General features: G+C 45.2%; 1 protein-coding gene across 1 annotated transcript in view; it reads right to left on the bottom strand.

Moving 5' to 3' along the window:
• Positions 1-10,767, bottom strand: part of MPPED2 (metallophosphoesterase domain containing 2) — a 129,815-nt gene extending 119,048 nt beyond the window's left edge. Inside the window, exons 1-2 of the mRNA XM_058807440.1 lie at positions 10,641-10,767; positions 5,694-5,936 (exon numbers count right to left, since the gene is read on the bottom strand). Coding sequence (XP_058663423.1) covers positions 5,694-5,821 — 128 coding nt within the window. The 5' untranslated portion in view covers positions 5,822-5,936; positions 10,641-10,767. The remainder of the gene's footprint in view (positions 1-5,693; positions 5,937-10,640) is intronic.
• Positions 10,768-12,008: the final 1,241 nt, after the last annotated feature.

Genomic DNA, 12,008 nt, shown 5'->3' with positions numbered 1-12,008 from the left:
CCTAAAAGCACACCTGGCTTCTGGCTTAGGGCAGGGTGATGTGCCAAGACAGTAATAACAGGGCAATGGTGACAAAAATAAATTATTTTAAACCTGTCCTACATTTATTGTAATAATAATAATAATAATATTGGCACTTTTACAGCATTCCAGGGATGTCAGGCCATTTTTTTAAAGGTAGAGTTGGTATTACTCTTTTTTACAATGACAAAAAGAAAGGTCAGGAATTTAATCAATTTTTCAAGAGTGCTTAGCATATGATGACTGCACTGTATAAACTCAATACAAGGGGCCTAAATTTGAATTTTAATTACAAAATTGAGCCTTACACCACCACTGTATGAACACTTGCAGTATGCTCCACACCCCAGCATCCCTAATTAGTTCAGCTCCTTTTTAAAAAATTATTTTCATTTTACACCTAAAATTTAAGTTTAGAACTTAGGTGCTGCTTAGATTTTTGCACAAGTAACGCTGAACAGTGTAAAAATCAGGGAGATGGCAGAGATCTTCACCCACACAAATGTGGACAGGCATCAGGGAGAGTTTTCTTAATGACTAAACCTGCACCAAGGTGAGCTGAGCATGAGCCAGGAGCCCAGGAAAAAATCCCAGGTTTAAGTGCACTCATTCAAAGCATTCCTATTTCCACAACTTAAATGTCACTTGATTGTTTCAGAGACTATTTTTTATCTATTTATAATAAATATCTATTTATTATAATGTATATTATATACACATATATAAAACTAGAAATAAATATTTGTAATAAATAATATGAAATATTAAATTTTATAATAGATAATTTTATACTAGATATATTTATGATAAATATGTAATTCTATATTTATTTACTTAATAACAAATAAATATTTATTTATCTGGTAAAATCAGTAGTGAAGAGAAACCTGAATGGTTATAAGCTGTGTATGTTTTTGTAAAAAAAATTTAAATATATTATATATAAAAATATATACAAAATATATATAATAAATATAAAAATACATGTATTTTATATAAAATATATATCATATACATTTTATATATAAAAATATATTTTATATAGTTTTATATATAATATATATAGAATATATATTATATATGATATATATTTATATATATCATATATATGTCTTATGTATATTTTTATATATATATATATATATATATATATATATATATATATATATATATATATACTGACTGCTGTCAGACTGAATCTCCTTTTTTCTCAACCAATAACATTGCATGTACCAGCTCCACTTTTCGGTAAATGTCAAATGAGTTCATATTTTGCTAATGCCAAATATCACACACCGCACATGAAACAAAAATCCAGGCTGCTGCAAATCAAGTCCATGATTTCCCACTAATCTCAGGGGGAGGTTATAAAGCTCATTACATGCAGGATGGTTTCCCCAAGAAAAGAAAAGGAAAATAAAAAAACAATAAACCAAGATCCTGTCTTGTCAAGGTGAGTAGTCTAAAAAGATTCTAACAATGTAAAGTTTCATCACAGCTGAAAGTCTTTCCTTCTATGATCAAAAAGCTGTGGTTTTATTTTTTTATTATTATATTCTGATTTTAAAGCAAAAATTTTAACTAGATTTCTGATTTTAAGGAAGTTGCAGTATTAAAGTTTAAAATGATTTAAAATTCTGTCACTGTACCCTACTTTGAAGTTTCAGCTTTTTATATATATAAATATATAAGTATAAATATATATACGTATATATGTATAGATATATACATATATATCTATATATACATATTTTTCTCTATTTATATATAGATATATAGATATTTATATACATATTTTTATATATATTTACACACAGACATTTGCATACTTTATTCATCCAGACATATATTTCTACCAATATAAAACTATGCTTATACTCTTTACAATAAGAACATTCACATGATGGATTGCTCTAGTGCAGAAAAGGCAGTAAAATTATACAGTTGCAGCTTGAAAAATCTATCTCCAGCTATGAATAAACTTATTTAGAGGACTTTTGCTCTGGCACAGAAACCCCTGTTTTTCCTCACTCCCCTATTATTGAATTTAAACCATAACAAAGTGTGAATATGCAGTGAAACTTTTCTAAAAAAAGAAGCCACCACTACTCCAAAAGCCTACAGCTATTTTATAATTTTACCTTCACAAAACTCCCTCATCCTCAGCAGACAGGCCTGTCCAAAGGTGTATTTTCCATAATAGAAACACCAGGTTTATTTCACTCTTCTCCGTTTTGTTTTTTTTTTCCCCCTGCAAGTAAATGGGCTGTTGCACCTCAACAGGAAGACTTTTTCTCTTTAAAAATTAAGGAAGGAGTTTTTCACTTTGATTTGTCCCCAGGCTGCATCCTGGTATTGTGGGTACCACTGCTAGCAGCCTCATACAGAATATTTTAAAAGTCTAAATGGGCTTAAAAAGCTGGTTTAGTTTAAAAATAAACAAACAAACACCCAAAAAACCCCTCAAACGTATTCTTATACACCTAAGGAGCAAGAAGCACTTCCCTCTTTAAATCACAATGCTTGCCAAAAAAATTTGAAAGTATGAAAACTTTCAAAAGAATAATCATCAACATGAAGCACAGAGAAGCATATTATAGGTGCTATAATATTAATCACTATATTATAGCTATTTATAGCTATATTTTTAGCTATTTTTTATTATTTTGCAGCTGCCCTTAAAAGCAGGGAACTGAAGTGATGCTGTAAATTAAACCTAACAGAAAGTAAACATTAACTGGACAAAGTAATCAAATACAAGCACTTTGTAACAGCCTAAGTAACTAAAAGTTACAGTCTAAAATATAAGTTACAGTCTAACTGTATCTAAGTAACTGAAACCTGAGGGTGGGAGCATCGCTTCAAGATAATATTTAAGATTATGTCTCTTTATGCAAAACAATTGTGCAGCAAAATTGCCTTTAGAATACCTGTTCAAACATTAATTAGTAGAGAAACAAAATGAAATGAAACTTAATGAAATTAAATGAAATTAAATGGTTGGACAAACTGATTCAAAAGTTGCACAGACAAAACTGCTGTCGCTGCCAGCACAAGCAAAGGGAGCTGTAATAAATATTCTGTTTTTAACTGTGACTATGCTTAAATAAATTGACTAAGGAGTATAAAAAATACATATAAAGACAAGAGAACTCTATCCCAGCTGACTGAACTACATGAAAGGCACAAAATAAAAGTGGGAGAAGGAGCCCAGGACATGTGAAGTGGCAAAGTAGCGCCTTACTCACCAGATTTATGCTGGTGGTATTCCATGGGTTCTCCTCTACTCTCTGTAAAATCAGAGTCAGGCCCGGAGGATACAGGACCTTGCAAATGGCTCAGTGTAGGCCAAGAAACCAGTTCTCACCTTTGCAGTGCATATCCATAAAGAAATTACTTCTAAAACCAATATTTCCTTCGGCAAAGAACGCTGTCCTTAAGCTGCCCCCAGCTCCTGATTGATGTCCTGCAGCAACAGATTGCCCTGCTGCCCACATACAGGGCACAAAACTCAGCCCCCACGTTGTTCCACTCACTTCTCTTCATCCCATGATATTTAAAATAAATTTTTCACTAGAGAACAAAGCCTCTTCAAACTCCCTCTTAGGAAAAACACAAGAAAAAGAAACCAGCAAACCACACAGATGCATTACTTTAAAAGAGAGCAACAAAGAAAAGCAGACTATAAAACCAAATCAAATCAATCCTGGCAGCTGCAGCAATGTAGCACTAACAGAACCAGAACACGGTAAAAAGATCATGGTTTCTTTGTTAATACTGCTTTTACCAATTTTCTGTTAAGATTTCTCACTTGATGACAGCCTCTTTCAGATGAACACACAAAACTTCCATTACAATATATTAAGAAGCCAAATAAAGGCTCCATCTGAGGCTACCACATAATCCAGTCTCCCCCCCAGCAATAATTCTGTTTCTCACATCACACAAACCCTCGGCACACCCAGATCTTCCCTTCCTTGCTGTTCACCTGGTGGAGGATCCCCCCTCTCTCCTTTCTCAACAAGTTTTCTAAAATCTGTGTTTGCTATCCAGACCTGCACCTGGACTCAGCTCCTGCACTGGAACATTTCTATCTCTGCTCCCATTGGCAATCTGAGACTAATTCATTGCCAGTTTTTCAAAATTTTGATCTCCCTTTCATGTGCCACACCCTCTGCTGAACCAGAATTTCTGATTTTAAGAAAGTTGTAATATTTAAGTTTAAAATTATTTAAAATTCTGTCGGTACTTTGAAGTTTCAGTGTTTATTTCAGCTACGGGGTTTTTCCAAACAAGTATCTTTCACGACATCCATCAAGTCAGTATCATTTTACACTATCCCTTAGAGGAGTGCCTGGATGTTTGAGGTTTTTAAACAAAGCATAAGCAATTTTTACAGTGTTAAACACCACACTTAGTCCTAAATTCAGCTCCCGCTGAAGTCAATAGCCATAGGAAGGGGTACTTTAAAACTGCTTTCTGATTTTCTTTTGTTTGCTTTGAATTCCTTCTCTAAATAAGATTTGTACTTAACGTCAGTCAGAAGCCCAGCCTGGAGTGCAAAACACGCAACAGAAATTTGCTGGCAAAAGGTCTGAAAAGTGAATCGAGACGCGGAAATGTTTCTAAAAATCAAAGTTACATCATCATCGTGGCAGCAACAAATCAAACGTAATTAATGGGAAGTTTTCCACCTTGAAAAGCGAATGCACGACAGACAGACACTCGTCAGCGTCCTTCCTAAAGTTGCCTTTAGGAACATTGTAACCACACGAAATCCTATTAGAAGGTGCTGAACTCCTACATTGTGACTCTTCCGGCAGGCTTCTACATAACAAAAATGCAACGAAGTACCATACAACTTTCCCCCCTTATTATGCAAAATCCTTATCAAATTCAATAGTGTGACATGGTTCAAAATCCTGCCTAACAATGGCTCGCAGGATGTCCAGGGATGTCGGCTTTGTTTTAGTTTCACGTGCTTTTCAGTCTATTAATGCTAAGGAAAAAAAAAAAAAAAAAAAAAAAAAAAAAGAGAACCTTGGCACAAATAACCGATAAAGATCAAAAACCCCACTGAACAATGGGAAGGAAATTCAGAGTTGGAACCGGTGCTTTGCTGAGCGAGCAGCCCTTTGTGCCTAGGTGCCGACCCTGGGTGCCACGGCAGCCGGCAAGGAGGAGGTGAGGGAAGGAGGAAGGAACCTCCATCTCCCCTCTCCCCACGGTGTTCCCCGGGCTGGAGCTCGCAGGGAGGTGCTGGAAGGGTTCGCAGCTCCCCGGAGGAGCCGCGGGGCAGCCCCGGCTCCTTTGTGCGGCAGGTTGCGGGTGGAATGTGGAATGCGGCACACGTTCCGCTCGCCACCGCCAGGACAAAGGATTCACTGATCGGGGGGGACAATTAGTCCCAATTAGGCCTATTTCGCAGCTGAGTGTAAGCGCTGGGGGAAGGGAGCTGAAATCTTACAGCAACGGGTCCCTCAGGCGAGTGGAAGCCACATCAGTGAAGTGACAAGCTTGGGTCCCACCGAGGTGGTGGCACCTCCATCCAGGAGAGGACGGAGCGCAGCTCGCACACAGCGGGGCCAAAACCCGCTAACCATTCTGCCTCTCGGCTGCCAAGGCAATTTCCCAGCTTTCCAGCCCCTCGTGGAGCAGCAGTGGATACTCACATGTGCACGTGGGGAGGCTGGAAGCGGCTCTGGTTGATGTTGTAGTGCGTGAACGCCTGCGTTGGGTTGGAGCTGTACTCATCCACCGTTATGGTAACTTTGCCTTGTGAAGGAATTCCATGAGCCATCCTTCCTCCTTATGGACATGAGCAGCTCACAGCTTGCCAAGGCCAGGGGCAGGGCAGGGCATCGTGCTCCGGGCAGATCCCGGCTCCCAGCAGCTCCGCATCAACTCCGTGACCTCTGCCGGGAGAGACAGACAGCGCACGCTGCTGTGAGCCACGAGATGTAAACACGCACTGACCCACTGCTCCCAAGCTCTCCCGACTTCCATGCAGATTTCAGATCTTTTTCTATATTCCCGATGTACCCATCACCCCTCTCCACGAATTACTATTCATTTTGTTGGTTTTTTTTTTTTTTTTTTAATTACCTCATCATCCAACTCCATCATCATTAGACACATCCAAAGGATGAATGCTTAAAGTAAGGGTTTGTCTTCAGGGGGTGGGGGAAGGGGAAATAAAGTATCTGTGTTGAAAGCTCCGGTTAAATACTCCCCATTTCGTATCCTTGATTTTAAATAACATCTCTTGTTAATTGCAACCACGAAAAACTCGCAGGTGGACCCAGCTTCCTGAAGGACAAAAGGCTTTCCACAAACATGCACACTTCAAGCTGCTGTGGCTGTGGAACACGAACAGCTGGGAAACTTACAAGAAACTCATGCAAAGAACACCAGTTACAATTGCACAGCAAAAGGCACACCCAATACCCTCAAATCGAGGTGTTTGAGTGCCCAGAGAAAGGCGAGTATGAAGGCAATGTTAACAAAATATCCCTATTATAGCATTGAAACTGGTTTGGGCTCACTGTTAGCAGACGGCAACGATTTATCTGACTTTAGCGAGATTTTACACATAAACATTTCTGCGTAAAATGAAAGAAACAGGCTCTTCCCTCTCTCTGCATCCCTGTCTTTGGCTTCTTCAGAGTGCTCTTAAACACACTTTGAGCTAGGCCTGGATGTGTGCTGTGGTATCAGTCAGAACCTCCCAAACACGCCCCGCTGCGCGCGCAAAATCCGAGCTTGGATTTCTGCGGTCCATAACTGAGGACACCTCAGGTTATGATATAGAAAAGCTGCCTTCCTTTCAGAGGGCATCTGTGGAAATGGATCAGCCCGTGGTCGAAGGATTCCAAGATGAGCAGCTCTGTAGAAGCCCCGTTTAGAGGCAGGTCCTCAGCTGGGACACAGCTGCAAGGACTTGGGTGAAATCGCCACTCTCTGAAATTCCTCCCTTCAGCTGCCACCTGCAGGAGTGGGCTTCCCCTGTCTGGAGAGCATTTCACAAAAGTAAATCCTTGCTTACTGGGAAGACAAAGAGATGGGAAAGAGAAGAGCCTTGAGCATCCAGCCAAGCAATATTCTTCCAGTGCAACTTCCCTGGGCTTCTCTAGCTCCCAGATAGAAATGTGCTTGCCATGTATAACGCTAAGCATTTGAAATCTTTGATTTGTATTCAAAATATATTTTTAATACAAAGATTAATTTCCAGTTTGGCAAGAGGCACGATGAAAACGCTCCGCAAATGGCAGATGGCCTGCTATAGGCCATTTATTTTACTATTTTACCACCTCAGGCCTATGTAGGCTTCCATATGTTGGTTGGGTTGAGGCATTCTGCAACCTTCATTCTTGTAACTGGATTCTAACCTTCATCTTCTTTAGCATTGGAAGGAAAAAAAAAAAAAACAGCAAGGGGAAAAAATTGAAAGGAAAAAAAAAAACGATGAAGATGAAATGAAAAGGAAAAGCAGCAATTTCAAAACTGTCACTAGAGATGGTAGAGCATGGTCACAGCATGGTCCTCCCCTCTGAGACCTGGTGGACCTCTCTCATGAGAATAAGGTTTCAGCAGCAAAAACCAGCAAGGGTGAGCTCTGCTGGAACACATCTTTGCCGTGCTAGATGCGGCAGAAGATGCTGCAAGAACTGCTCACACAAAGTAGTGGTTACCACGCCAAGTTTGCAGCTGTCTCCTGAATTTCCTTTACAATTATACTTCAGTGTTGTTTTGCATAACAGTAAAACACAACACCTGCTTCAAACTGCAGTCCTGTTCCAAGCACTGCTGTGCTGCTGTTCTTTTGAGATAGAAACTACGAGGAGTGAGCAACAGCAGAGCAGAGCAGCATAATTGCCCTGCACTGAGAAGTAAATACAAATGAAAACATCTTCCTGCCACAGAAATGACTGTCATTAACAAGACAGGCCATCAGAGCTCCCAGAGCAAAAAATACAGAGTTTTTCTTGTATGCTGCAAGAACTTTGGAGCCTTCATATGTTAAGAAGTAGTGTGAAAATTACATGCATAATGTTATTTTTTTTTCTGCAATTAAAAGCAACAATATAAAACAATGCATTAAACCAACAACAAAAATATGCTTGAGCTTTCAAAAAAGCTAAATGACACTGTTTTCAACAACCCAACATAAGAAAGGTCAGAACATTAAATTTCATATTATAGTTCACTCATGGAAGAAAAATCTAATTTCTTCATGAGAATGAATTATACATAAAGATAATAGGCATTTTTTACAATGTTTGTAATAGTCCATGTTACTGAAAGAAATTACAACTAACTGGCATAAAACAAATGACAAGAGGGCACTTAAAAAGCTGCATTAAATACTTTTAAGTTGACTCTCAGTCAGATTATAAGTGTATAAGCCGCAATTGCTTCCCATTGTTCTAATCTTTAATCTTAAAAATAAATCTGTACTTAAATAGAGACAAAGCTGAACAAAGCATCCTTTAAAAATGAAATTCAACAACATGCCAGACTGGAAGTAAAAAAAAATACATAATTTGAAGCTGGCTTCTGTGTCAATTCTCTTAATTTCCATTTAATACTCCATAGAGTACTACAGCTCAACTATCAGAAGTATCTAATTATTACCTTCTTTACTGTGAACGTCTCTGAAGAAAATAGAAGCTGAACACTTCAAAACTTTAAAACAAACGCATCTTAGGCCCAAAATTAAAAAAAAAAAAAAAGAAAAAAAGAAATTAAAAGAGACTTCTTCGAATCGCTACCATTCTTCTTTCTCCAACTATGAGCACTACTTGAAGGTTACACATGGGAGATGAGTACGAAAAAATAAAAGTTGGATTATCTTCCCATCTATGAAAGAAAAAACAACGCGTGATATCTTCTGCGCCTTTCGAGGCAGTTTTAAGTAAGAATGCCTATATTAAAGACCCAAGTGATGCTTTTTCAGCACGCTGCCTTTTCCCAGCTACAGGCTGTTCTTTCGCAGCGTGTATTTGCAGCAAGACAGGAGATGTGCCATTGTACACTCTGCCCAGCCTTACAGGTACAAACCGGCGCTTTTTCGGAGCAGGGCTGGCCCAAACGAGAGTTCAGCTAATTGTAAACCCTGTCAAAAAACTGCCACGAAATCTGCCCAGCTAGGTGAATTTCAATGCAGCCTTGCATCGCACAAGAGAGCGGCTCACACGAAGGCACGCGAAAAAACCATTTCCCCAAATAAAATATTTACGCCTCCCTCATCTGAATTTCAAAAATCCGCCTCTAGCTGGGCTCGGGCTGAAAGGCAGGAGCCGGGAAGGGTTAACCCCGTGTCAACACCTTGCGGCGCTCGGTGCGCTCTCCGGGCGCTGCTCCACCGACACGGCACCGCTGCACCCACCGGGGCCGCGCCTCGGCCCGCGGGGCGCTCCCGGCTCCCCGGGATGCTGCGCTGCAGTTTGCGCGCAACTCCGCGCTCCCGCTGCCCACGGCGGGGCCGGAGCCCGGCTCTCCCCGCCCCGTTCCCCCGGTACCTGGCCCCCGGCCGCTGCCCACCTCCGGCTGCCGGGCCGCCCCGGGCTCGTCCCCCGGTGATTGATGGCTCCGGGCGGCCAATGGCTCCGGCGCGGCCCCGTCCCGGCGTGTGCCGCCGCAGCCCCCGCGCCGCGCCCCCTGCCCTGCCCTGCCCTGCCCCCGCCCCGCGGCACCGCGGGCAGCGCTGCCCCGTCTGCGCCCTACGTGCCGCGCCGCACAAAGTTCGCCCGGCCCCGCGGTGCCACGCACCCACACACAGGGCTGCGGGGGGAGGATGCTCGGCTCGGCTCGGAGGAGGGATGCCATGAACTCCTCAGCAGCCGCGGGCGAGCGGGGGCTGATGCCCGCCGCTTTTTATTGCGGCCGTGCCGAGCCCCGCACCGCGGCCCCAACCCCTCCGAAGGCTCCAAGTGTCTGAGGCCTCCGGGATCACGGTTTCAGAGCGGCTTCTCTGCCGGCGAAAGGGCGAGGGGCAACTCCGCCGGGGAACGCCGAGCCGACCCGCCTTTCACTCCTTACTTTTGCGGCGTGTCCCCCCCCATCTCCGCCGCCCCCATCCCCGGCTCCCTCCGCGCCCGCAGCCCCGTCCCCGCGCCCGCCCGCTGGCCCCAGCCAGCACAAAGCTCCCCGGCCTACCCTCCCGGCCCCGCCGCCGCAACCCCCGCCCCGACCCCGCAACGCCGGCCCCGCACGCCGCCCCCGCCCCCGGGCCCCCCCCGCGCCGCCGGCGCCCCGCCAGCCCCACAGCGGCGGAGGGCAGCGGGGGCACGGCCTGGGCAGCGAGCAGGGCAGGGCAGCCTCGCTCAGCGCCGCCGACATCGCCGCCCGGGCTGCGGGGAAGCGCCGGGGCCGCCGCTCCGACCCGACCCGACCCGACCCGGCGGGCTCGGGCGGTCACGGCGGGGGCGCGGGCGGCCGCGCTCGTCCCCAGCATTGTTCGCTCGCGGGAGGCTGGAGCGGCGCCGCCAACGCCGCCGGAGCTGCCGCCCGCCCCCCCCGCGCTGCCGCCCATGACACGGCACCTCTAACCCGCCGCTTTGTGCGCCGCTGCCCCCGCCGTGCCCCGCTGCTCCCGGCACCGGCCCGGGGCCGCTCACCTTCCTTCCCTCCCTCCGCCGGCTGCCGCTGCGGGCGGCTCGGGGACGCTTCAGCGCGGGCAGCGGGGCCGCTCCATGGGGCTGCGGGGGCGCGGCCGGGGCAGAGCCTGCGCCCGACCCCGCGGCGGCGCCCGGCGGCGGCAGCGGCGGCCCTGGCTCGGCTCCGGCTCCGGGTCCGGCTGCGGGAGCGGCAGCGGCAGCGGGGCGGCGGCGAGGGCGGGCGCGGTGCAGTGAGCGGGGCTGCCACTGGGGTCAGGGAGCAGGCACCAGGAAACACGGCGGCCACGGCGCTGCTCGCTCGCACACACACACACAGACACACACACACACACACAGACACGCACGGCTCCTCCCGCTGCCTCGCACTTCGCCCCCCCGGGCAGGGAGGGAGCGAGCGAGCGCTGCTGCATTTCCCAAGTGCCGCACAAGGCTCCCCGAGCTGCGCTCTCCCCGCCGGGGTCACTGAGCCCGAGCCCCCCGGGACCCCCGACCCGCCGAGACACGGCCGGCCCCGCAGCACGCATCGCCCGCTGCCCACCGAGATGACAAAATAAATAAGTAATAACAATTAAAACCCCCCAAATCCTCAGAACGGGTTTTGGCATCTTCCGCCGCACCTTCCGTCAGCGGGTGTTGATGCGGTGCCCTGCTCCTTTGTAGGTAAGCTCACCTCAGCGACCAGAAACACCGGGGTTCGCCTTTCAGGCCGAGCATTGTCTTAGGGTAACTGGGGCTTTCCTATGGAAATATAAAATCAGGGATGTGGCTGGTGTCTTTTATTTTTTTCCTCCTTTTTTCCTCCCCCTCCCATCCCCGCCAAAATCACAGCAATTGTGTCAACAGCCACAACAGCAACAAAAATTTGACGTGTTTGTTCTTTTACCTTCAAGACAGCAAATGGAAAGGGGAGACTTCCAAAAATGTATGACAATGAGGGAAAAGACAGAAGGAAGACAGAAGGAAAGAAAGACAGAAGGAGCAAGTCCAAATATTTTTTAATAGTTGGGCAGACAGAAAATAAACAGCAGGCCTCTAATATAAGTGACCTATATATTTTAAAAAAGTAATTTTTACTCTAGCCAACCTTCAGATATGCATGGCAAGCAGGCAGGTTTTCCTTTGTCGCTGAAAGCCACAAGAAGGGTCTCCTGTATTGCCAGGCAGAAATCCACTGGGATGGAATGTCCTGTTTAGAAACACGGCAAACTAAGAAAAATCAATCTGAAAAAGACTAAATGGCATAAGACATTTTCCCACATTTACCCTTTCACTCTGATTTTTTTTTTTTTACAGTCGTCATAACTTTTGAAAGAAGTGATCTTTGCAAACCACCACAGGAAAATTCCTGTTTCAGACGAAAAGGCCCAG

The sequence above is a fragment of the Ammospiza caudacuta genome, chromosome 6 (genome assembly GCF_027887145.1).
Source record: "Ammospiza caudacuta isolate bAmmCau1 chromosome 6, bAmmCau1.pri, whole genome shotgun sequence".
NCBI lineage: Eukaryota > Metazoa > Chordata > Aves > Passeriformes > Passerellidae > Ammospiza > Ammospiza caudacuta.
The sequence above is the reverse complement of the archived record's forward strand: the minus strand, read 5'-3'. Positions and strand labels throughout refer to the sequence as shown.